We start from the raw sequence: 27,761 nt of genomic DNA, 5'->3' as shown, positions 1-27,761 counted from the left end.
AAAAGTATTAAATAAATGTCAATCGCAGCGCAGCACAAATGGTAACACTGCACAGCACGATATTTCTGAAGTCATTTATGTCCCTATCAAAGCATATTTACCAGGGTAGATGCAGATTTTTATAGTAGCTGTTGGCTTACTACTACAAAAACCTGTTCAATATTTTAAAATGTCACTAACGATTGAGCTGCATCTTTGGATGACAACTGTAATGTATTATAACACAACATGTTTATTTGTACACGAATTTATTCTATATATTTATCAAATATAATAAAATATTCTCAATTGCTTCACTTAGCGCACATCAAATAGAGAGATGAATCTTTTAACAATAATAATAATAGTATAGATAATAATTAATTTATAGACGATGTATTTTTACATAATGTTACATCATTGTTATCATCTATAACACCTATGCATGTCTGTATGCACTACAACGTAATCATAAAAAGAGGGACTGGTACGTACTACATCATAATGGTGCCAAAACACACTTAGCACTATTAAAAAAAAAAAAAACTTTAATGTATCAAAATAATAAAGAGAAGTAACGATAAAAATCTTAAAAAATACAGTATGTTTGTCAATAATGCAGCAGCGGATGCTACCTAACTAAATAAAAAAAGAGTATACACTTTATATCATACACGACTACCACTATTGATGCTCACTTAAAATTAACAAAATATATTTTATCTATGGTGCTGATTTGTTCTTCTGTTCACTATTCTGGAGTCCCTTAGTTCATCCATTTTCGACAATTAGGTGCACCACACATACATGGTATTTTACTACCATCATCCTCAATGTCGAATTTATAGTCATACGAAAGCTAAATAAAAAAACAAAAACAACCATACATTAGCCATTGACTGGATATTCAGGCTGAATCGATTTCGTAAATTACCTCTTCACTGCGGTTTATTCTTCGCTTGGCGAATATAATAATTCGCAGCTCACGATCCACCTCCACAATTTCAGTAACGCAATTGGGATTGCACGAATGGTTAATATAACGGGCCAAACCGCCACACAGTGTGGCATCAACGACGCGATCTTCGTCCAAGCGAAACATGTAAATGCCGCGATTCTGAGAAAAAAGTTAAGTAAATGTTTATATGGATTATAATTGGTATTGCGTTAAAACCTACCCTCGCTTCGTATTGCTTTTCACGAATTTCGGATACTTCTGAACGTATCACCTCACCGATGTATTCGATTATCATTGTGTGTTTTTCCATATCACGGGCTGCGTACAGGCCCAAACCTGCTATTTTTGATCTAGAAAAAGGATGGCAAAATTATTGCAAATCAAATGTGACCCTATGTAAATGAAGGTTACCTGGCCAGGTACACGTTATTTCGCCACTCCTGTTTCATTTTCTTGTACTGTGAACTTTTCGAGTGGACAAATTGCTTACTGTAAGGACATGTAACCTCACCAGCTGCTGCTGTTGATGGAAGAGTTGCCTGATGACCTCCCAAGGAACTGATCGAACTGCATGTTCTCTGGGGGTGGTGTTTCTTCCAGCCCATTAGTTGTCTAAGCTTTGGTTCTGTACGAGCTGCTCCAGAAGGATTCAAGGCAAGTGGCAAGTCCAGTAAGGGATTGCGGCCATATTTGAAACGATAGTTTGTCAATGTCTCAACTCCGGGAAGACTTTCGATAATGCGCACTATCGCCGGTTCTGTCAGACCAAATAGATCTTCGCCACTGACAAACTCCGGATAAAGTTTGACTAAATTGTGTGATCTGCGCATCTCGGCGATTGATTGTAACACGTGTTGCCACACCGCCTTGGGAGAAGCATCACGTAATTCAACGTCTGTTTCGGCTGGCTCTTGGACAAGGATACGGAATTCAGGTCGTCCAGAAACTTCTGCTATGGAACAAATATATCGACAACGTTTGTTCGGACGGCGCATAGACCAATAAAAGCGAATCTAAAAAAAATACCATTGTAATGAATTACCTATAGATATTGTCCATAGATACTTACAATTTTATAACCAATTGGGTAGATACAGTTCGGGGTATGGAACGCTTCCAACTGATGAGGCAGCAGTTGGCCCACATTCAAGAATATTAGGCTACCAACACGCAAAAGGTTTACCATTTCGGAATGGTGCATAATGGCAGCAACCTGACGGTTCTCATCACGATCAACAAACACTCGCCGCGGCACAGACAACGTCAGTAATTCTTTGTCCTTGTCATTACGCGAAGCATGTGCTTGACAGTGGATAGTTTTGTTTTGGTAGAAAACACACTGATCACGTATGGCACATGGCAAATGAAACACGGCTCCACATCGTGTTTTGTAGCACTTTACTGTGGCACCCAATTGCTGGCAAGTATTACAAGCCTGATTTAAGCCAATTTGCAAGGCAGTGTTGAAGTTCATTAGACCGCCACTGATCGTTTCATAGACATCCGTTGACCATAAAGCACAATTCAAGTGAACCCATTTGTCGACATCGTAATTCAAAAGGCGTGATGGTCCGTCAGCGACACCGTCGCCAACTTGGGAACACAGCACACAGGACCGACGATCTTCAATGGGCTGCTGGTGTCCACCCGCATCGCTGGAAGTTATCTGAGATCCAGTTACTGACATCGTTATATCCATTTTGAAAAGCATATCACGAATATCTTTCTCCGACATACGTTTGACTGGTGTAGCGGGTTGAAAGCACTTGGCATTGTAATACCGAAACGATATTTTGTTTGGTTTTGCTTCTGGTTCGACATTTGGTTTTTGGACCTCGGCAACAATGTCTTTTTTCTCGTCCAACATTTGCGAAACATCGGGCTTAATGTCCAACAATTCATCCATCAAATCGGCGTCAAAAGCTTGACCCTCCTGAGACACCAAATCAGGCCTTATCGATGGTATCGGCGATGTGCCTAAATGCTTCTTTTGACTATTTAGTCGGAACTGTACGAAACAAACTTTATTACAGAAATATCTTGGCTGCGTCGGATGCAGTAGTTTGGCATGCAATGAACTTTTAGTGTTATCGTTCGTGTTCTTAAGGCACCTTCCCCTAATAGCACTGCCACATTGCCTGCACATTTTCGAGCGACCATTTAGAATATCTTGAATGTGAAGATTTCTTAATGCCATTTCACGATCACTTGCTGGCAGCGAAGATTTGTCCTCAAATTCGGCATCTCCTTCATCGACCACTTTATATGGTATAGGCGTATTAATTTGCAGGAGATTTGCCAAATTCTTCAGCACATCCAAAAGACGTTCAGCAGAAGAAGTCGGTAACGATAGAATTACATTTTGGCTGTTTTCGATATTTTTTAAACTGAAGCGGAACAGAGATTGGAATAAAAACATTGAAAATAATTGAGGAACCAATAAGTTCTTACTTAACATTATATTTGACCGCAATCGGGTCAAAAGAGTATTAAATTGCCTTAGAGACAAAAATCACTTACAATTAAAAAATTAATAAAATAAAAATTCGAGCCTATACTTACCCCATTCCTCTGTGGTCCAGTTCATCTGAGAAATCTTTTATAAACATGCCACTGTCGGCTTCATTTTCCAGCGGTTTCAAGGGCGTCTTTTTCCGTTTGGTAACTAAAGCCATCGAGTTGACCAGTGGTATAACTGGGGACATGCGTCCCATTCGCTGTTGCGAATTGCTCATTAAAATTAAACCCGGGAAAGTTTCCTGCTGCAACATATTGAGTCGAATTGTCTTAACAGGGTCAACGGGCATGAGAAGCTTATTGCTGACGATTTCGGGTGTGTCCACAGCTCGTTCGCGGTACGCTTTTACCCAGCTATTCAGTTTTTCTGGTTCGGATTTGTACGTAAAGGAGGAAAACTCCTGATCGTAGTAATTATTTTGTATGGATGATGAAGTGTTGGCATCCTCGGCTGCTTTACGTCCCCGAAATTTTTTCAAATCATAAAAAGGCACTTTGTTGGGTATGTAGGCAGCACCGAATTCACCTTCTAATTCTTGCTCGAAAAGGTTACCACGTTCACTCTGTCGACTTTCTTTTTGAGGGGAATTGCTAGAACTGGAGCAATTCCGCCAACCGAACATATTGCACACCCCATAATTTACATTTAGCTGCGGTTCCAAGACTTGCATTGGTGGCATTTGACGTAAATGCAGCATCAAGTTTTCTATAAAAGAGTCGTAGTCCTCCTCTAGTTTAAGCGATTTCCGAGATCGCTTCTGTTTTGCAGCACTTGTACTAGCGACATTTGCTGAAACATTGGCTGCAGAGCTGCCGCTGACGGGTGTTTCTTTGGCATTAGAAGTCGTCAGTTGCTTACGTTGTTTTTGTTGTTCACGCTTCCGTTTCTTACGATTATCACTGTCTTTTGTGACGGGACTTGAACCTGATGTTACCGATGTAGGACTATGAGATTGGGCTTGTGCTTGGGCCTGCTGCTGAAGCAATAATTGTTGTTTATTAATAATATTCACCGGGGGCTGATATTCCCCTGTCGGAGTGGATGCAACTGAGTTTGTGGGTGTAGTCGATACAGGACTCGGCGTAGTATTTTGCTGTTGATGTTGCGTTTGGCTTGTATGTTGGTGATGTATTGTATACTGTTGTAGGGTTGTGTTTTGTTCGTCTTGTTCTGTATTTGTTGTGGAGGTGCCGACCTTTGAACAATCCAGCTGCTGGACATTTTGTGATTGGGCTAGATTTTGATTGGAAACTTGTTGTTGTTGTTGCAAAGATTGATCCATACTTTTTTCAATCGAGCTTCCTTCGCCTTGGTTTTGAGAGGTTTTATTGTTTTGCTGCATTCCACTCACTAATTGATGTGGTGCGTTTGAACTTAAGACCAATGAATTTGGACTGGAAAAAGATTGTTGGCTACTAAAGGCAATACTGCCGCTATTCCTGTAAAGTAAATGTTAATGAATGTCTGTCACGTAATTACATTGATTTTACTCACTTTTCTTTGTTGTTGGGACCACTGGATAAAGTTCTAGATATCGATAGAGTCTGCTGCTGCTGTTGTTGTTGATGCTGCATGTCTCCTATCTTCCTAATATCCTGCATATACTTTGTAATTTTGGTAGTTGTTGGATTTTGCGGAGGATTGTGGATAGCTTTGAACGAAGTCTGCTGGTCAAACGATTGTTGGTGCCGCTGAATTTGTTCAGTAGAAGACTTCCCAGAATTTTCAGCAGCTGTTTGCAAAGAAAATATCTCAATGTTTTGATCACTTGTTGTCTCTGCCAATGGAGGTTTGGATACAAATGACGTTTCTTTCGATATCAAGGGAGATGAGACAAATTTGGGCCTTTCTGCCGGTCCTTGGGTTACGGTCTTCGAACATGATATAATTAGTGATGAGTTCGTAGATGGAGTACTGACAGAGGAGGATGATTGCGATATAGTTGATGTTGATGATTGAGCGACGTGTGCTGACGAAATCTTTGTATGATCTATGACTGATTTCTGAACTGAACTTTGAGTTGTTGATGGTGTGGATAGTGGTGTAGATACCACGGTTGAAGATTCACTAGCAGGCACTGGCGGTTTAACAGGTCTCGCTAACTGTGCTTCCAATGAACTAACAAGTCCCAAGCTAGGAGCTCTTACGTTAATAACTTTACGTCCTGGTAAAACTGTGGTTGGAGCCGCAACCGAGTTGGGGCGTGAATGTTGATTATTGTTTTGGTTGTTGAGAGGCGTAGTATTGGAATTTTGCAGCAACTGCTTTAGCAGAACATTGTTGCTTTCTTCAGGTTTGGATGTTTGAGAGGCAGAAATTATATGTGATAGTGTCTGTTGCTGATCAGGCGGTTGTTGTTGTTGTTGTTCGCCTATAACTGTTGATATTGTATACGACGTTTTTGTTGTACTTGATTCGCTGGAAGGAGGTTCTTGATTTTGTTGTTGAGTCACATGTTGCTGTTGTTGCGGTTGTTGGTGCTGCATTTGCTGTTGTTGCTGAAGCTGTTGTTGCTGCTGCTGTTGTTGTTGCTGCTGTTGTTGTTGCTGCTGTTGTTGTTGTTGCTGCTGTTGTTGCATTTGCTGCTGCTGTTGTAGTTGCTGTTGAATTTGTTGCTGTTGCTGAAGTTGTTGTTGTTTTTGTAAATGTTGCTGTAATTGCTGCTTCTGTAATAGCTGATGCCTCTGCAATATTTGTTGCCTCTGTTGTTGCTGAGACTGTGCAATTTGTTGAGTCTGGACTTGCTGTATTTGTATCTGTTGTTGCGATGGATGTTGTTGAATCTGAAGGTGAATTTGATGTTGTTGTGAAACCTGTTGTTGTTGGGAAGTCTGTTGCTGTTGGGTAGTTTGTTGTTGTTGTGGTTGGATATTTTGTTGTGGCACAGACAACATATGCTGCTGTATAGAATGTTGATTAGTAGAGGTTTGATGATGCTCCAAGTCCACACTCTTCTTCTTGTCCTCTTCGTGTTCAATTTTTGATTTGGAAATTTGTACAAAACTACCACCGCTGCTGCTATATAAACCGCCTGGGAGCACCTGAATAATTTTACGATTCTGGACATTTGAATGCATTTGCTGCGTGGACTGTACCTGGGTAGAATGTACAACGTTGGTGCTTTCTTGAGCACTTGTAATAGAATCGTTTGTTATTGTAGCATCACTATCATTTTGAGATGCGGCAGAAGAGGGGACGTTAATTGCTGACGCTGATGAAGTGGTGACCGAGGCTGTCAAATTTGGATTAATACTCAGATTCATTCTTGCCGATGTATTTGTTTTGTTCGGATTGTTTGCGGATGTTGTTACACAGAGAGTGGTTTTAGCGCCAGCATTTGTGAACATCTGTTGACCTGTTGAAGTTTTCGTCAACATCAATGAGATGTTTCGGGGAAAATTAGATGAGGCGGCATTGCCACTTATTGATGTGGATGCTGTGCTGATGTTTGATGAAGTTACGTTTGCAAATTGTGATTTCGTCAGTATTAGCTTTTGTTGTCCACTTGCTGTATCAGCCATGCTAAGAGACATGGTGGACAAATTTCCAGATGTTGTTACAAGCTGTGGTGAATTCTGTCTTACTATACTTATTGTTGGACCGATATTTATTCTTTGGGCCGTCTGAGACGATTGCGTTTGGTTTTGCTCTATGGTATCAACGTGACCACTGGCGGTTGTTCTAAGCCCGCTATTTAAATTGGATGCGGTAGATGTGTGAACCACCTTGACTCCGACTGGTAAAAAATCGGATGAAATGAACGATGGTCCACTGTTATCAGAACCGGCTGCCGAACTCTTCGCGATTTGATTTTTTTCTGTATTTAAATTTGCCTGCTCTGCAGTAGTGGTTGCCGTAGAACATTGCGATGGTATCATTTCATCTGAATTCGAGTTTGATGATGACGACTTTATAATTGACCCTTGAGACAACTCCTTGATAAGCGTGTGTTGCTTTTTTTGGGGCGAAGGCGACTGCCCCTGTAAAATTGTTGGTGTCTGTTGTTGTGGAACCTGTTGCAAATCGGTTTTGGATGATGTTATTGTGACGACACCCGACGTTTGTTGTAATAGCGTCGGTTTGTTTTGTTGCACCGTTTGAAACTGCAAGGGAATCTTTTTGCTTACAACTTTAGCTTGAACAATTTTCGCCGATGATACTGGTTTAATCTGAAGTTGCGATAATGATACGTATGTGGGTTGATTGCCTTTTTGGCCCCTCTTAATGTTTAGAAATTTGCTTAGCTGAGCTTGCGGCGATTGACCAGAACTGGTCTGAATGGTGTGGATTACACTTTTGGAACTCTCGGTCGGTCCACTTTGTGTTGATGTGCTTCCACCACCCTGGTGAATGATTTGCGACGTGCTAAGAGGCTTTAATAAAGGCACAGAAATTGTTGTATTGCCAATGGATACTTTGGCTGTGGTTTGTGTTACTTCGGGCAACAGTTTTTTTGAAGACACGACTAATGATTGATTTTTTACCGTCGAACCTTGCATATTTTTTAAATTCATGCTTTCACCAGAGGGTCCAGTTACATTACTTACCGAACATACCCGACTATAGGTAAATGTGTTTTGGGGGCTATTAGATGAACCGGAAGCAGATAATAATAGTTGTTCGGGTTTCTTATCTGTACCTGAGAGAATTTGTATTTTGCCTGAGGCATCGCTGTTGGAGGTGATCAATTTCAAGTCAATGCCATCTCCAAAACTTTTCTTGGCGGCCTCCGAAATACCAATTTGCAACCGCTTTGGCGTTTGTTTGCCACTTATACCAGTAATATATGTGGAGCTAGATGTCCCACCTGGATCACCTTCTATATGAACAATTCGCTCTTCCACACCCACATCAGTACTTTCATTAACTTTGGTTATAGGAGCTTGTTTCCGTATGAGAATCATTTCTTCACCACCACTCCCCGAAGTGGAATATATTTTCGTACTGCTTTCAGCACCTCCACAGCTTTCCTCGCTAAAAGCGCTGGCGCTATCTTCCACTATTAATTGATACTGGTGCTGTGCGGAGCTTGTTTCGCCGCTGATTATTTTCCTTGTTTTTAATTTCTTTGTTGATAGATCTCCCGATCCCATGGTTAAAATACTGTTCGAACCCTGCTGGGATGCATTAAGAGACGACGTCGCCACCATATTAGTCGCAAGGATATTACTACTCCCACTCTTTTCCAATCGTAGTTTCTTACTATCATCATCATGGCTTTCATTCGAAGTTCTTTTAATTGTGTTTGTGGGTGTTACCTTAAACGTTCCTCCATATTTATCAAAATCTGTTGTTGTGGATTGATGCGACATTTTTCGTGAGCTGCTACAAGCCCTTATATTTTCCTTTAATTTTTTTAATATTGTGTTTTTCTCACTATTTGTTTCTTTTTTTTCACTCTCAACCAGAGATCAGAGTTAATATTTCATGCACTGTCGGCGATGGTTTCAATGGCGACAACGTCATCCTCATTCCACCTATGACTGACTTTCGCAGCTAGTTCTCTTTCTGTTCTGTTATACCACACAATTTCGTAGCTAATTCAATGATGCTAACTTCAGAGATTAAAAACGTCAATTTAAAATCTAGCATGGTTTAATAAGAAAGGTTAGCCAAAGCTTTATGTCAATTTAAATTTTTTCATTCGAGTATGCCTAAAACTTCAAAACAATATAAACAAACTGTGTATGTGTGTGTGGTGTTTGAATAATATGCCAAACAATTTTAAAAACAATCGAATTCAATGATTTTTAAAATTGTTTTTAGACCATTTGTATGGAAGAAATTGGTGAGATTTGCATTGAAACAATCAGTTTATCATATTCATAACTCGTTTATGTGGAGAAAACTTAACTCTTCATTCATTTTTCGCGTTTTTTATAAAATGCTCAAAAAATGCATTGTAAACAAACCGACTTGTTGCTTTTATTTTGAAGTTTTAGGAATTCAAGAAAAACAAGGGTTCTATAGATTTTTTCATTTAAATCTACCTCTTTACTTATACCATGAAATCTAGTAATGGGCCAAATACATACGGTCCGTTGTGTGACGCGTTGTGCGTTGAAAACAACAACCACATGAAAAATGTGTAAGTGATGCCAAGTTTGTTCTTGAAATTTTCATGTGGTTGTTGTAGCGCAACGCTCAATGCGCCGTATGTGCCGGGGCCATAAGTGATAGTCAGGGGCCTAATTACGACATTCGATTCGATCGAGTATTTGCTCGAGAATGAAAAAATCAAACTATGAAAACCTATTCGCCCCACCAACTGTACATTTACTAGGTCAAAAAGTTGTACAAATATAAATACTTTCGTACAGTTTTCTAGCACATTTTCATTCCGAAATTATTATCCAAAGTATTATTCAACGATTTCAACAAGTATTTACATTTTTTCGTTAATAATTTTGTTTTTTAGTTTTTGTTTAAAATAAACAAATTTTTTACCATCTACCTTCTTTGTGTTCTTTGGAGAACACATAGGTCTTCGTAGTTCGATTTTTTCATTCACGAGCAAATTCTCGATCGAATCGAATGTCGTAATTAGGCCCCAGACTAGCAGAGTTTTTTGAAACAAATTTCGTTCAATTTTTTTAACTTTCGTGAAATTTCAAATTGTTGTATGTCCTCTTAGTCCCGGTCCATACTAAAGCAATTTCATTGCAACAAATGCATGAATATGCGCCTCTATATCGACTTCCATAGTCGATGGTCAGACTAGAGAGTTTTCGTGAAAAAAGTTGCGCTTAATTATTCATTCCACAATCGACTTCTACACTAGAGTAAAATTGGGAAACTCGACCTAATAACGCCAAAATAATGGGAAAGTTTCGTATGAAAGTTTCAGCGTGTGGCTTTAGAGTAATAGGGATAGGTAAGTCGACATTCGGTTAATCGATTAATCGACTCTTTGCAGTCAAAAATCCAAAAATTCGTAGTCGACTTTTGTCTGGAGGGAAAATCGCATAATCGATTATGTGGTGTTTTACATTTATACGATTGCTCGTACGAGATTTTGTCTCCTCTTTGTGGTGGTTATTCTTGTTAAGCAGAGTTGCAAAACATAGTAAGAGAAATTGAAACAAAATTTAGTTTTGCAATGAATTTTGTGCATAAAAATCATTTAAAGCATAAAATGATTATTTTTTATAAGCATTTTAAAATTTTTATAACATATTTTTATAAAATACCTTCTTTTTACATTAAGTATTTTTAACAAAATGTACACTTGGTACCATGTTACAAAAAAATGGCAACCCTATGTGTGAAATTTACGAATATGATCAAAGAGGAGACAAAAACTCGTACGAGAAATCGTATAAATGTAAAACACCACTATCTTGTAATCGATTTTCTAGTTTGCCCATAGATTGTGGATTTGGCGGTTTTACAGTTTCAAAAGAAAACTCGAAAATCGACGAATAGTCGATTATAATCGATTTTCTGCTGTTTGAAAAAGTCGAGTTGTAAGACAACTGAAATAATCGCAAGACCGAAAAATCGCATTTTTAGTTTTAGACCAAAATCGAAAAGTCGATTATCATTTGACGTATACACAAAGGAATTGACAGATGAAATCGAGTGAGTTTCGTAAATGTAAACACAGTATTAATGTAATAAAGTTAACCTTTTCGGCCCCGCTCCAGAACCGAATGTCTAAAAATTATTTTTTCGTGATAGCAATGCTTGTTAGCTCCAAATTAGGGATTTTTGAAGATTTCAAACTTCGGGAGTTATTGGGGAACCAGATATTGGAAGTTGCTTATAAGCAACTTCGGGCCTTAGAGGTAGTATTTCATGGCATTAATAAATTAAAACAAGTTTATAAGAACATACAAATTGCTTGTTATTTATTCTTTAAGAATCACTTTGGATTTCTACATAGATGAACACCACACTTTGACACAGGTGTTCCTGTCTTGCTAAAACGACACCCAATGACGAATTTTGCAGGTCGTAAGTAACTTTACGGCGCTTGGAACTGGAACATGACGCTCGACACTCTCTGGATACTTTTCAATACGTAGTTCAATGGTGCTATCTTCTACCAAATCTCTATTTCTTCACCTCTCTCCAAAATTTCGTTCAAACCATTCTACATAACCTCTTCTTCTTCATCTTCGCACTCTTCATCAGAAGACTTGTTTCAGTCGAACTCCAGAATGGCTTGTATATTTGTTTCCAGAGCCGTTTAGGTGGTTTGTTAATATTTTCGATTTCAATGGTTTTCACTATCACCGTGGACCAATGTTGCTTATAAGCAACTTCAAAAAAGAAAAAAATATTGTAAAGGAACAATGCCACATTTTTTCAAAATGTTATTTTTGTTTTATAACTATACCTGTTAGTAATAACACTGCGTATTTGTTTTTTAAAATTATTGTTACGAATGTAACTGATAGGTTTAAGTTAGTTTAGTTTAATTTCCGTTAATTTAAAAATATGAATTGTAACGTAAAGTTCGTATTACGCAGTTACTTTATTTAAGCAACAACAACTACCATGTAGAACTCTCTTCATCATTCTAGTTCTTTACCTTTCATTAATACGCTTTTATTTTGTTTTGCCATAATCATGTAATTATCGTTTAGCTTGTTACTTCTTTATTTCTTGCATTTGTTTGTTGTTGTAATTACGTCATTACTGTGTTTGTCCACTTGTATGTATCTGAGTATGGTTGTTCGCTTATGGGTACTTTACACGATATGTTTTTTACATATGAGTTGTCACTTTGCATATACATTTTGTATGGGAGAAGTGACAACTCATATGTAAAAAACATATCGTGTAAAGTACCCATTAGTGCGAATGTGCGTCTGTGTGTTCGTTGCATAGATTCGAGATGTTGCAAGATTTTGTGGATAATTCTAGACCAAGGAGATTTTGGGTATAAATGGCGGTAGGAACCGCAAAATTGGGTTAGTTGTGTTTTAAGCGTTGAACGGAACAGATCGGTTAAAGAAGTGCTGAGTGCTAACTAGAGACAAGCTGTGTGCTAAGTAATTAAAGTCGGTTCCGAATAAGTGTAATAAAGTAAATAAAGCATTGTAGAAACGTAATCTAAAACGAACCCTTTTTTATTTGGTACAAAGCGTACTGGGGAATAAAACAACGTCTACACGGAGATTAGTTAAATCTAATTCCGTAACATTATTATTTATAAATATTTTTTAAACTTTACTTTATGCACTATTTTTTTTAGAGCGCGCGATTTGCAAGACTTCATAGTGAATAATGCATAATAAATAGGTCGATCGTCACATAACTGATATTTTTGCTGTTGTTTTTTATTCTCAGAACTTCAATTAACCAAACCAATGCGAGTTTTGATGAGAAAATCCCATCAGTTTCAAATTAAACCATGCTAAAAATCGAAGTTGCTTATAAGCAACGTTGGCGGAAAGAGTTAAAAAAGTACTGGAACGAAGCTATAGTGTGACCACTATGAAAATTTTCATCTATCAAAATAATTGCTCTGTTCCAGAACCTGCAAGAAGCTACTATTTTTTACTACGATAACATTTTTTCCTTTATGTTATCGGAAAAAATAGTAAAAATTAGTAGATTCTTGCAGTACTGGAACAGACCAGATATGTACATTTTTTATTTATGGGTACTTTACACGATATGTATTTTACATATGGGTTGTCACTTTTTATATACAAAATGTATACGCAAAGTGACAACCCATATGTAAAATACATATCGTGTAAAGTACCCATTAGGGAGCACTCTATTCGGCCATGTATTTTCCATGGCACAATTACCCAGGTAGTGGTATCACACCAGCTGTTCGAATATGAAAAGTCAAATCGCTTTATAAAAAAAAATTATTTTTGTTGTAATTTCCCCAACAACACAAAGAAAGTTTTGACATAACATATTCAAAATTTTACGATGCCACTACCTGGGTAATTGTGCCATGGTATTTTCGTATGCAGTTGAGAAATTTATTGTTAGAAGAAACCAATTTTACCAAAAAATGAAGGAAATAGTTAAAGAAAACGAACATGTGAGTGCGATTAAAGTTTTTACCAATATAAATTGTGTTATTTTCGTGATTTATATTTTGTGGTCATATGTAATTGTATTCTAGTGTGTACGCAAAAACTAAAAATGGTATGGACTTTGACAAACATAAATGATGTCGAATGAATAAAAGAAGTGACAGCTCATATGACATTGATAGATAGTGTAAACACCCCTTAAACGATAATACCCCGGTTACACTATTGAAGGTTAACAAACTGGGTTTAATAGATCCAGTGGGTTAATCTTTGCTGGTTATACTTAGCTTTTCGAGGATATAAACTGTCGGCTGATGTTTGTTTACGTATACATACAAAATAACTAATAATAAAGTCGTGTGTTACACTTTTACAATTTCTCGTATGTCTGTGTTTAGACACACAAATTTCTCGGGAAAGTAAATTGAGTTTTTGGGAGAGAGCGGAGAGGAAAGAGCTCCTCAATACTCTTTCCTACCCCCTATTGCCTAAAAACTGAATTTACTTTCCCGTGCGTGTAAACACGGACTATGAGATATCGTCCCCCCTTTGCTCATATTGGTATATTTTATACACAGGGATACATTTTTGTATCATGGTATCAATCGTACTTTTTGTTAAAAAAATGTATAAAGCTGAAAACTCATACAACGTTTGAGTAAAGTTTTGTGTCGTTTTGGCCGTTTTTACACTGTTGGGCATGATGCCGAAAAATTCAAATTCATTTGAAATATATGCCGGCAAACACATTAACGCCGGACTCTGATGTCGGCGTCGCCCTGTTGTTGTTTTTTTGTCAACGCCCAACGCAAAACTTTACTCAAACGTTGTATGTGCTTTCAGCTTAATGAAAAAAAAAATAAATAATTTTATGATTTCCAAATAGTAACTTTAGATTTATTAACTCCATAAAATCGCATGCGACCAATCGTAAACGTGTAAAACACGACCAACTCTTGCAAAAACAGTTGCAACTTTTGGTACTTTTTGAGTAGAGTTGAATTTTTTTGCACAAATACCGAATACAACACTGTATTTTTGGTGGATTTGTGCCGGATTTAAAATAAACCCAGCCATGAGAGGATTTAATTTTTGTATGGCAAATCTGGTCAGATTTGAGCAGATTAAGCAAATAAATCCTCATGAAGTGGCTTAACCCGGCAAAAGGCTGTAGTGTAACCGTGCTATAAATTCTGATGTTATTACATATTTTTGCGTATTATTACATATCGTCACCATAAATGCCGAAGACGGTACCCACAAAACAAAAACTTTACAGGATAAGCAAAAAACGTAATCACCCTTATTACGGTTGGCGTTGTCGTATCCAAAATTGCAAACTGACGTGACGTAACGTCTAATTTGTATTATGTATGTATTTGTAAAAAAAGCAAAAATTTAAATTTTTAAAGAATTCTTTTGGTAACAAAAATAGAATTATTAGTAGATCATTTTTAAACTAATAATGCCCGTAATTTCTACGCGTAGTTATCTTTGAGTTCATAGATATCTGCCGTGTAAGTAAAATTTTATAATTTCAACCCATAGGTAACGTTACCGGGTCGAAAACGGCCGTGTTACTTAGTCCCAATTTACATTAGGCGAGTTTACTTGCGGCAATTGTAAGTTTGATGGAGAGAGAGGTGAGGTATATGGTAACCCTTTGCCTCTCAACACCCTCTCTCACCCACAAACTGACAATTGCCGCAAGTAAACTCGCCTAATGTAAATTGGGACTAACACCAAGGATTTTGCCTGGTTGATCGTTGCCAATGTGTTAAAAATTGTAAAATACTTACTCTTATGTTACACACTGAAACTTTCATACGAAACTTTCCCATTATTTTGGCGTTCTTAGGTCGAGTTCCCCATTACAGTAATTTCATAAAATTACTTTTGTATGGAACTCGATCTATGAACGCCAAAATAATGGGAAAATTTCGTATGAAAGTTTTAGCGTGTAACATAAGAGTTATATGTGGCAATGTTTTTACGAAAGCTCTGTTCCAGAACTTAAAAGTTTTTACAATTTTTACCACTTTTACACATTTTGCGTTCCCGTACACAAAAAAGTACGGGAACAGGCCAGAAATCATGAATGCAAATCACCAATGTTACCACATGTTTTCGAAATTTACACGGCTCGGTAAATGGCACGTAGAAATTACAAAACGCGTAGGCAAAGATAACTAATAGGTAGCTACCTACCCTGTTACCTAGGACTAGAAATTACGGGCATAATTCAGAAAAACAACTAACTCTACAGTTTTTACAATTAAAATAAGTGTTCGGCGTAGACGCTTTTGTGGTCGTTGTCGTAGGGATATTTTTTGGTACCACGTAACATTTACGACAACGACAATTTTTTTCTCATACAAAATTAAAAAAAGTAGTTTTTTTTTTAATTGTAAAACAATTCGTTTGAAGTCATCTCTTAAACAAAAACTAAGAAATTTGCATTGCACGAATCGTTATATGAGGACCCTAACAGATTTTCAATAAAAAGTTTGTCATCTGATAAAAACACGAAATTTATTTTATGCAAATGAATAAAAGTAGTAAAGTTTGTATTTATTAGCTAGTTTCCAATATATTTTAATAATCATTGCCAAAAATCTTTTGAAATTGATTTGTTTCTATTTTTAGTCCATATTTACATTAGGCAATTTTCCTTGCGGCAATTGTCAGTTTGATGGAGAGAGAGGTGAGGCATATGGTAACCCTTTGCCTCTCAACACCCTCTCTCACCTACAAACTGACAATTGCCGCAAGGAAAATTGCCTAATGTAAATATGGACTTATATGCTGTCGTTTACAAAATCGGTTACGACTCTTTCCCCGTATTTCAACGCCATACTCAGTAGTCACACGCGCAAAATTTGCGACGAAACTTTCCCATTATTTTGGCGTTCATAGATCGAGTTCCCCAATACAGCATTTTCATAAAATTACTTTAGTATGGAACTCGATCTGTGAACACCAAAATAATGGGAAAGTTTCGCCGCAAATTTTGCGCGTGTGACTACTGAGATACGTAATACCCATTTGTCGTATTACGCCATACGTAATACCGATTTGTCGTATCAAAAAAAAAAAAAAAAATAAAAAAATAAATAAATGTGGAAGAGGTTTGAATTGTTTTCGCAGACACTTTCGTCGGAGTTGTGTGAACATCATTGAACTTTTTTCTTTGCTTACCTTTATACTTCGAGCTGACGATTGATGTTTGGGTATAAAAAGTTTCTTGTTGAAGAAGTTATTGAAAAATAACTTCGGTGGAGAATATTCACAAACAAGAAACAAGGGAACTGATGAGATTCAGTGGCGTGGATCGAAACTATCCCAGCAAAATTTGACGGAAGGGGTTCTTTGCGATGACGTGATTTCATGTCATCTTTTGCATTGGTTCAAAGGAAGTCGTGAAAGATCCGATCTTTTCATTAGGATTTGAACCAATGCCAAGGAAGTGGTGAAAGATCCGATCTTTTCATCAGCATTTGTACCCATTCCATCGATCCAATAGAGATGATGTTTGTGTTTTTATTTACACACCTGTTTATTTTCATTTTGGTATGTTCCAGTACTGCAAAAATCTACTAATTTTTACTATTTTTTCCGATAACATAAAGGAAAAATTGTTATCGTAGTAAAAATAAGTAGATTCTTGCAGTTTCTGGAACAGACCAAAGTTGTTAGAACTGTCGTCGTGATGTCTTACATTTCCTGCATATCAAACAACTAAAATTTCTAAACAATTGGTATTATATGAAGTCCCAATCATCGAGCTAAAAATAGAATCGGACTGCACACATTGCTATTTTAAAAGTTCCCTTGTCTGTTCTAAATCTGACATGGAATGAAATCAATCAAATCTCGCTTCTTGGAATTTGAAAAAAGTCCGAAACGAAAAGGAACAAGAATCTGAAAATAAAGAAGAAACTACTTTTGGAAAGAAACAATTAAAAATAAATTAATTAAGCATAAATGGTATTTTCCATAAAAAGTCCCTCCTCCCCGTTCGTTACATTTTGTTCTTAGAGATCCCTAAAGCAAGCCGGGTTGTAGATCCCTACATATTTCCGTCACTAAACAAAAGAGTATAAATACCAAAATGTTATAAAATAACAAAATTATAAAATAAAAGTAATTTACGAAATAAAAATACTTAAAGGAGTGCATTTGGAGTCCATGTTGAAATCTGAACTGGTGATGGGAAGATAATTGAAAAAACCTTTTGTAAGATGAAAGGATATCAGTTGCGGAGAACGGAGGAAGTAATCTTTTGCGTTGCAGCGGTGGTGATTACATTGCAATTTTGGATGTAAACTTTTGAAAAACTAAACTGATAAATTAATTGTAGCTATTTCATGAATTCGTTTGAATTAATAAAGAGTTTTGTTTTTCATGAAAACCATATTTCAATACAGCATTTCAATTTTCCAAACAAGACATGAAAATTTCATGCCAAGGGGTTGGTGAAAATGACATGCCAAAGCATTGGTTAAAATGACATGTCAAAGCATGGGTGAAAATGACGTGTCAAAGCATTGGTGAAAATGACATGTCAAATCATTGGTGGAAATGACATGCCAAAGCATTGGTGGAAATGACATGTCAATGCATTGGTTAAAATGACATGCTTAGGATCCAGAAAAGAACGTCATCTTTTGGGGTCCACGCTCATATAAAATTCATCGATGAAGATGCTAAAAAGATGACATGCTAGATCACTTGCACCCATGATTGAATGTCATCTTTGGCATCGAACATTTTGCTGGGTATAGTATTCCCTGCCTTACCCCTTGGCGAACAATGCCAAATCTTTTCCACTAATAAACTAGTTTTTTTAAAATATTAAAACAACAACAATGGGATTAAGCCAGACTATTTTGAAAAAACAAAATTGCAAACGCTATCCCAATAAAAAACGCCACAGTGTTTCTAATAAATGTTGTATTTAAAACAAGAAATCCGTTCTAGGAATTATGTATGTATTTCTTTCGATTTTTTAAGGATATAACATGCTATAAAAGTCAAAAATTGTCGTTGTATATCATTTTTCATCACATAAAAAATTTAACTTACGCCTACGACAACGTCTACGTCTCTTGAACGTCTACGACTACGCCAACCGTAACAAGTGAGCCAAGGCTATAGTCGGGTCGGGGCCGACTATGTGATACCCTACACCACTTTTCCTGTGCATAAGCTTTTTAACGGTAAAATTCAAAATATTAAAATTGGACTAGCTTAGCACCTTTGACCTGAATGTCTTCATTAATACAGGTCAATTTTATTGAAACGCATTTAAGTGCATCGTCAGAATAACTCAAATAAAAAAATGGAAAATTGGGATGTACGCCAAACATCACATTCCGACCCCTGAATAATATCCGACCATTTCCAAAAACAATTGGTTTTTTCCTCTGTGGGACCCCCATTAAGACCCAAGATTTCGTGACGATCCAATCAAAATTTCGACGTGTAGCATGATTACAAACAATTAAAAAATAGGATGTATTACCGACTATTCCGATATCTCCGTTATTTGGCCATATACGCCAACATGCTTTACATCATTGTAAAGATGGGATTTTCTACTTTCATAGTCGGACTTTGCTTTTGGAAGGTCCGCAAACAAAGCTTTGATATTCGTCATTATTATTAAAATCGCAAAAAGGAAAAGTTTTGTTTTATTAGCGGCTATTGCGATATCTTCGTTGTTTGACCACCTACTTTACATCGCTAAAAAGGTGATATTTTTTACTTTCATTGTCAGGTTTTGCTTTTGGTATACCCCCTTTAGAAGCTGAGATATTGGGTTTGGAAAAATCATTGTCTTTTTTAAACACGTGCAATGGTATAACTGTTTATATCAACAAAACAGATATATCATATACATAACAGATATAATATGATATAAATGTGGGAATGAGTGTAACAGTTATGATATTGTTTGGGTTGTGTATACTCACAATAACATAACTGTTAGAAACAGTTCTGTGTTGTATATGAACGAGTGAGAACTTTATTTGTTTTTTCGTTCTCAAGTATCTGTTGTACAACAGATATTTTTCAAATACTACAGATACCAACAGATACTATAGAAGTAACAGGCTTGTGTGAATAACTTCTAAGGAAAATTTCATAAAAAATAAAATTTTTCAACATTTTTATTATTTAGGGGATAAATAAATATTAAAGACATGAACTGTTATAACTGAACGCATCAATTCGAATGTTTTTCTGGGTTGAGTGAGTGGAATGTACGAGGGCTACTAGAAAAGTTTCCGACCTAATAATGAAAACGCTAATGTTTATCAAAAATAGTTTTATTATATTCCAAATATTTATTGCAAATAGTTTTGTTATATTGAAGCGTTTTTGTGGTTATTTCAATACTAGGTTTAAAATACCTTTAAACCAATTTATTTCCCGCAGGGAAGTGTTAGCTTGTTACATTTTTAACACGTTCGCGGGCGCAAAAAACTCAGAGAGGTGCAAAAAATGACACCCAATTTTTTTCGGAATTAGTTTTTTTTTTGTATTTATTAATTAACTATTAATATTATTATAATTTTTTATTTATTGTACTATGGATTTTTATGAAATTAGTCGTATTATGTACATTAATCACAAAAACATTCACGTCATCCTACGTCACCTTGAAAATGAATGCTATAGCATTCACGTCCGCGAACGTGTTAAATTGGTGTGGTACTGATTAAAAAGAGAGGGAGATAGAGAGAGTAACATATTTGCTTTCCTATGGTTAGTTTAAACAAATACTTACATATTATATGTGCCTACAACATCCCGGAAGGGAGAAGGCATACTTCTTCCATATCAATGAGTGCACAGCGATTCATATTGGCACAATGATATGGGACCTACTTTTATCGCCGAGTCCGAACGGAGTATCTTACGACACAACTTGTAAATAAGTTTTCATGGCTGAAATACTCAGACCACCACCGCCGAAAATGTTGTTGTTCTGGTCGTGGGTTGACCTTAACAGAATAATACCTTCAAAAGCCCTTAAAACGACGCGTCACTTTGTAAGGTAGGGGTTGTTCCAAGCTGAATGGACCTACAATACATTTACCGAAGTATTATCCACAGTCATGGGGCTATATCGGTGTAGAAACAGGCTGATAAAGAACATATACACTTTATATGATCTTAAATTTCGATTCTTAATTATTTCGAGGAGTTACAAACAGACTGACAAACATAATATACCCTCCATAACAAATTAAACGATTTTGTTATTCCTAATGGTTTTCATAATGCAGAATTTGTTATTGGTCCATGGAATGATTCTGAAGAAATTCGAAATTCACATTTTTGATTTGGTTTGTAGTACTCGGTCCAGTAGCATCATGTCTAACCGGATTTTGTATCCTGACTTTCGGGTCAAATAAGTTATAGGTGCTTTATATGTGCATATCATTATTATGTGACTTTTAGGAACGCGATATCTTATAGAGAATTTTACGATCGTTGTCTTTTGCTTTAGTCACTTTTTGGTAAGGCTCACACTTTTTGAGATATATAAAAAACCCAAAAATATGACCTATGACCATGAATAAGTTTCTTTGCACGCATGGGATCAACAGAGATTTTTAGGACCTCATTTGTAATGACAAATCCTACATTTCCACCAAAATTCAGCTCTGTGGGAATTTTTCTATTTCAATTCCTATTTTGTTTGGGCTACATACAATAAATACTTATTGTATCACACCAATATCCATTTATATCAGTTTGTACAAACCAGATATAAACAAATATGTTCCTTTTTTTCTGTCTATACCAACTCATATCATACCTGTTTGAAAAAGTATCAGTATCAACTTGTAACTGAAACTACATTCTACATATCCATACTCACTCAATGTTGAAAAATGTCGGAACTGATATATTCAGTTGTATCCATGCAGGTGTTTAGTCTTTTTCTCCAAAAATTGTTTTTGCCCATTCCGACCCCTAAATATTATCCGACCATCACCAAAATCAATAGGCTCCTTCCCCTTTCGGGACCCCCACTAACCCACGAAATTTCGTGGCGATCCGATCAAAATTGGGACCTGTAGCGTGATTTCCAAAAAAATAGAAAAATTGAATGTATTACCGACTAATGCGATATCTCCGTTATTTGGTTACCTACGCCGACCTAGTTTGCATAATTGTAAAGACGGGATCTTCTACTTTCATAGTCGGGCTTTGCTTTTGCAATGTTTCCAACCAAAGCTGTAATATTCGTCATTATAATTAAAATCGCAAAAATGCAAATTGGGGTTTTATTTGCTACTATTTATTCTTCGTTGTTCTTAAATCGAATTCCCATATTTTCCATTCCATAATTTTATGCAATTTTTTCAATGAAATAACTCTAGTGTGGACCGGGACTAAGGGCGAGTATTTGGAGTATCATGTACGAATTGGAAAATGTAATGAAACTAAAATCGCGAAAACGCTTGGTTTTGAGACCCGTCATTACAACATCAGCAACGTTGTGCCATTTCTTGAATAGGATAGTTATTTTTGTACGCAGAAGCTTGAAATTATGCCAGAGCATGTATTTTAGCTTTATCATCTGATACATAAAGCTAAAATACATGCTCTGGCATAATTTCAAGCTTCTGCGTACAAAAATAACGATCCTATTCAAGAAATGGCACAACGTTGCTGATGTTGTAATGACGGGTCTCAAAACCAAGCGTTTTCGCGATTTTAGTTTCATTATATTTTCCAATTCGTACATGATACTCCAAATACTCGCCCTTAGTCAAGAAACGAATTTAGATGTTCATGTGGGTTACGTCTTTGGGCATTTATGGAGAATATTACCCTCTATTTTGTAAAAAAATGGTATTCTTCCCACATGAATTGTCAAATTTTGTAGATCGATTAACTCACTTTGGCGCAAGTGTATAGCGTTGATTTTTAAATGAGGAATTCTTTACTAAATACGGAACGCGTCTATGAAAATTTAGGTCTGTATGTTACCTGGGGGCAGAGCTATTACGAATATAGACGAAGGAACAAAAAATAGTTACAAAAACAGGGGGTTATTCACATTTATTTATATTGAAATTTTTTATGCCAAATCGGTATTATGAAAAACAAAAACACAAAATATTTTGTGGTTGCCTGATAACTGACAAAATTGAACGGCCACACTTATTTGAGCAAAACTGATCGTGTGTACCCCGCTTAAAATAAGTGAGATAATAGGCCTGTTCGATAACTTCGCAAGTACAACTGTTTTTGCAGTTGTCTGGACGCCTACGTCACACAGGCATGTATTGGGTTTTTGACAATCACAACGGTCCTGTCATGTGTAAACGCAGTGTTACTGGACTTGTACAAATTGTTGAGAAAACGAACACACCTATTTTTTTACAATCAAAACAATAGGTCTGTTCGATAACTTCGCAAGTAAAAAGTTCTTGCTAATTTTTGCAAGAATTTGCTTGTACATATTTTTGGGTTATCAGACAGATCTAATAATTTGGCATATGGGTACGCTAGGTATAAACTATAACAGATTTTTAACCGAAAGTTAGTCATCACTAACTTATTTATTTTTAGTCATTTTAGGAATATGAATAAAACTTGTAAAGATTGTATATATTATAGTTATTTTCCAATGTACAGGCAGGTCACAGAAACCAATTCCGATCGAAAGTGGAATTGATTCCGTAGTTACCTTCTTCCATCTTCTTTAGCTTCCATCTATACAGCCGACTACACCAGTAGTGGAATTCTGTAACTCATTTTTCGAGTTACCGAAAAATATCGGGTCATTTTTGAATAAAAATAATTTTTATTTTGTCTTTTTTCCTCTACTACGGCATCCTTTTGTAATCGAAAATACACCTTAAACCTAAAATAATTTACTGATTATACAGATCTTTCAAACATTAGCATCAACTTACAGTGCAGATGACAATTCCAAAAAATAGATACAGAATTCCACCACAGGAATTTCGTTTTTGAATAAAAATGGTTTTTCTTTTGTCTTTTTTCCTCCTCCGCCAACTTAGAAACGATTCAATTTTGCCACAATCTGTTTTCTATCATATGGACAACTTTATTCAATACGTTCTACAATGTAGATTGAGCCATGTAATTGTAATCATTGCCATGGATATATACATATATCATGTGGGGATATAGGCTTCAAAAGTTCCGAAAAAAACCACATGGTTTGACAAAAACTTTTTTTTGAAAAGAATTATAATCGCGTTAGCCCTGTTTAGCATCTGTCCACAGGGGAAAACCTTAAATCCCGGCCGAAGGCCTTCCATTTTCGACAAATATATAATTTTAAAAAAACGAATTCAAGTCCGAATGCCTTATGTACTGCATATTTATTAAGATAGATGCATTAGCAATCTGTTAAAACAGTCTTAAAAAGTTTTGCAAATATAGCTAATTTCGTACATTTTTCTAACACAATTTCAATACGTTTTATTTTTGATGTAACCGAATGTCATAATTAGGCCTCCGATTTGTAAAAAAGTGTTGTTGTCGTTATGCATAAAACCTACCTTGGAAGAACTGCTTTAGTGAAATAGATTTTCTAAGTGTTTCTTTCAGGATTTTTCTTTGGATACTCTTCTAGAAACAAATGCAGAATATCATGTTGTTGCTTTAATTCAATTTTATTTTTAAAAGGAAAATTTACTGTTTTCCAAACTTCCTTTTCATCTGTGTTTTTATCCTCCAGTGTTTTCATCATTCTCATAGTCCGTAATTGGTTGATTTGTTTTCTCTTCGATTGATCCTAGCATCTTTCGTGGCTTAGTTGAAGTGGCATTGATGCATGGCTAGCTCTTACAAATCTAGTTTTTTTCTTTAAGTTTATTTTTGAATTTCACATACAAGACAACAATTAAATTAACATTGTAATATTAATCTTATGTAAAGGTAGGTATTAGTTAAATTATTTTTTGTTTGCTCATTCACAATGTTTTGCATTTCCAAGAAATGTGATACATTATAAAAACACACCAGTGAACATTTATAGACATATTTATAATCGAATATTATGTTGTTTTTGTTCTCATAATATTGTAATTTAGATATTGTTCTCTATTACCGTCTATGCGGGCCAACTATTCAACATGGCGGAGCCAATGAGGAAATAGTAATTTCCAGTGTTGACAATGCCTTGTCAAAAAATAACCCACAAATCAAAACTACATTTTAAAGCAACAACCTCCTTAAATATGCAGATTTGTATGTATACCCTCTTCATTGCTATAAATGAAATGTGTCTTGGTTGTTATGTATGCTTGATGTGTATTTTAATCGTATTTATTTCCAATATATGTATGTATGTTTATAAGTAAGTAGTGCGGATGTAATGTATGTGTGTATGAATTTCTTATTTTGATGAAGAAAATGTCCAGCATTTTCATGTTTTTGGTTGTTGTTTTAGTGGAAATCAAAAAAGCTGCTTTCTTTTTTCCGTTTTTTGTTTGTTACTATTCTATGGAACAGAAAGCTGCACATGCATTCTGTTTTCATTTGTTATACAATTAGTAAATTCCATTTATAGTATTTTTATCGTATTTAAATACAAAAAAAACATGCAAATGTTCCTCATATGTATAAGTTGTTTGTATGTTGGGTACCAATATTAATTTAATACGTTAGCTTTTCAATGTGTTTCGCCAATACTTAACGAACACAAACAATTTCAACTATAGTATGCATTTGCTGTTTATTTTTTGTTGGCTGGTTATCTGCTGGAATTGTACTTTTAATATTTTTAAATTATAAAATAATTAAAAAATGCAAATTCAAATCTGCACATTACATGTTTTGTAGCTGTTCATTTGAAGGAAGTGTTTGATAATCAGTGTTATTATTTACTCCTGCAATTTTGTAATTTTAGTTTTCTATACTAATTTCTTTTCTAAAGATATACATAGTAAAAATAAGCTCATGTCAGTGGAGTTAGAAATTTAACAAAACTGAAATTCTAATACAATTTGCGAGTCTCCTTGTATGAAAAAATAAACAAAATCTCGCAACACTTGATTTTGATTTAGAAATTTGTTTGGACAAAATTAAAAATATTGCTTTTTTAAAGGGTTTACTTTCAATAGACTTCTTTCATTACCAATTACACTACTAATGATATATGTAGGTATATAAATATTTTTTATTTTTGTTTGATTGATTGTGCTAACGTGTTACTCTTGGGCATATTTTTTTGTTTCTTTCAAAGATTTTTGTTGTGATCCCGTAATTTTTTATGAAGGAAAGTACGTATTTTTACAATAACTTTGCTTTTAAATACATATCTCATATCAATTCTACAAGCAGTTGTTTTGGATGAATTGTTTTTTTTTTTTTTTCATTTCATAGAATGGTCATTTGGTAATCATTTTGTTTAATGCTGTATGTGATTGTTTTGGGAATTTCATAATTAATGACATTTTAAAGGGGGTTTCAACATCTAACTACGTGTTTTCAAAGTGTTCTAAAGCATTTATACAAGATGTATGTGTATCCTTGGTACTTGAGGAGTTAAAATCTGTTCCCTTGATATTAAGACAAACATGTTACAACCGTTTACAGTTATGTGTTAACCAGTTCCAACATAAATAAATACTTGTGAGTCATTTGGATTAAAAATTACAGTCAGGATAAATTTGTTGCAAACTGCTAGAAAAATAATTAACAACTTGTATATGGGCGGAAGTGGGGGAGAGTTTCCAGGAATTGCTGTTATTACTTGTGAGCGCTAGACAACTGCATCTGATGTCGATTTTCATATTAAACTGTACAAAAAGAAGAGGCGTCATTCCGTTCAGTTCCATTAAAGAAGACTTGGCTTTAACAAAATAGATATGTATTTCATTCATATATAAATATGACGATTATTACAAAAGTTATGATAATATTCAATAATGGAAAACATTTTTTGCAGTTTTCATTACCACTGAACAATAATTCCTGAAGAGTTCCCCGGTACCCCACCCCTGTGGCTATATTTGTGCCTATGGTCGTTGATTTGGATGGAAAAATGAAAATAATATGTGTGTCGTAGATGAATCTATCTTTTCATTAAAATTTACTCAGAATAATGTAAAGGAACAATTATTGGTTTTATCGTGAGAACTCATAACATCTGAAATATTGTGTCATGTTTGCCACATCATAATCGTATAATAAAGTGGGTCATCCGCTTCAATGCCTCAATGATTTTGCACATTTACAAATATAAAATACATAAATAGTTTGTTTATGATAAAATTAATCAATTGAATTGAAGTAAATTGTACTTAATAGAAGAAAGCATTCATAGAAAACAAGTGTATGCCACTTAAAAAATTAAATTGTACAAAGGAATAAATAGTTTTTTATGACTTTTAAAAATAATTTACAATATAACTTTTATATAACAAAATTCATTTAATTGTTTCTTAATTAATTTAACATTAAAATATGTGTACATATTCAAGGGAATATGATGATGAAAATACAAAAGTTGTTTGGAAACTAGTCAATCCAAAAGTCAAGGAACAACAACTCTCTCATAATCATACATTTTTTCATTTGAGCTTAGAAATTTGTGTGAGGTTTTTTCATTTCATTTTAGTTTGTTTTTGTTGTGTTTTGTCCTAGGTCTATGTTTACATTTGTTTGTCTTCTTATAATTTGCTTTTCCAAGAAAAAACCAAAATGTTCTTAAAATTAGGTTTTGTAGCTTTGAAATTCTTCTTATGCAGTATATTGCTAAAAAGGATTTGCTTGTTGTTGTATTTGTTTATAAATAGCGCTGAATTGCCTCTCGATGTGCCTTGTACGCAGCCATCCATCGATTTTAATGTACGCTACTTCTTAATTAAAGTATAATTATCATGAATTGTGCTTATAGTTGTTGTTCGTCAGTTTTTGTTTTGTCGCTTTAATGTTTTTAGTTACTTCGGGGTTTTTATTTTTTTGTTTTATTATTTGGGTCTGTAGCATAAGTGATATTAGTTTAATGTTTCAGTGTGGTTTTGTCACTGGACTTTGAAGAGATTTTTACGGATTTTTCCCATGACTATCCGATGTTTGTGAATTATGTTTGTGTGAGTGTGAGTTCTTAAACGTGGTTTAAACTTAACAGCATCAGACTTTTTATCGTGTGTCGGTGATATTATTTTTACTGCCGAAGATTTTAATCAACTGCGTCTCATAATCGTCAATGTTACGCTTCATCAATTCCATACAAGGACCAAGCAAGCGTTCAAACGCTTCAACTTCAAGGACTGTTAAAATAGAAAGAGAG

At 35.4% G+C, this 27,761-nt stretch overlaps 2 protein-coding genes and 1 long non-coding RNA gene across 31 annotated transcripts in view; 1 reads left to right on the top strand and 2 right to left on the bottom strand.

Moving 5' to 3' along the window:
- Positions 1-231: 231 nt before the first annotated feature.
- Positions 232-8,934, bottom strand: LOC141386604 (uncharacterized). Its single transcript, XM_073955485.1, has 7 exons — positions 4,950-8,934; positions 3,500-4,894; positions 2,007-3,324; positions 1,349-1,950; positions 1,158-1,287; positions 914-1,096; positions 232-838 (listed from the first exon to the last, which is right to left on the bottom strand). The coding sequence occupies exons 1-7, from the start codon at positions 8,765-8,767 to the stop codon at positions 746-748; spliced, it is 7,539 nt and encodes a 2,512-aa protein (XP_073811586.1). The 5' UTR covers positions 8,768-8,934; the 3' UTR covers positions 232-745.
- Positions 8,935-16,449: 7,515 nt separating this feature from the next.
- LOC141406019 (uncharacterized) lies at positions 16,450-17,876 on the top strand. Of its 2 annotated transcripts, none has more exons than XR_012413306.1 (2): positions 16,450-16,590; positions 17,159-17,876. It is a non-coding gene; the product is annotated as an uncharacterized lncRNA (long non-coding RNA). The 2 variants fall into 2 exon arrangements; XR_012413305.1 differs by having other exon boundaries at positions 17,133-17,876.
- Positions 17,877-24,114: 6,238 nt separating this feature from the next.
- The window catches only part of Pka-R2 (cAMP-dependent protein kinase type II regulatory subunit), a 78,724-nt gene continuing 75,077 nt past the window's right edge, over positions 24,115-27,761 (bottom strand). For all 28 annotated transcript variants that reach the window (XM_073955453.1, XM_073955455.1, XM_073955456.1 and 25 more), the window contains one exon: positions 24,115-27,741. In XM_073955453.1, the coding sequence (XP_073811554.1) occupies positions 27,611-27,741 (131 nt within the window). In that variant the 3' untranslated portion in view covers positions 24,115-27,610. The remainder of the gene's footprint in view (positions 27,742-27,761) is intronic.

Source organism: Musca autumnalis, unplaced genomic scaffold, assembly GCF_047663935.1.
Source record: "Musca autumnalis isolate F117 unplaced genomic scaffold, ASM4766393v1 scaffold_5, whole genome shotgun sequence".
Lineage (NCBI taxonomy): Eukaryota > Metazoa > Arthropoda > Insecta > Diptera > Muscidae > Musca > Musca autumnalis.
This window is presented reverse-complemented; position numbering and strand designations above follow the sequence as displayed.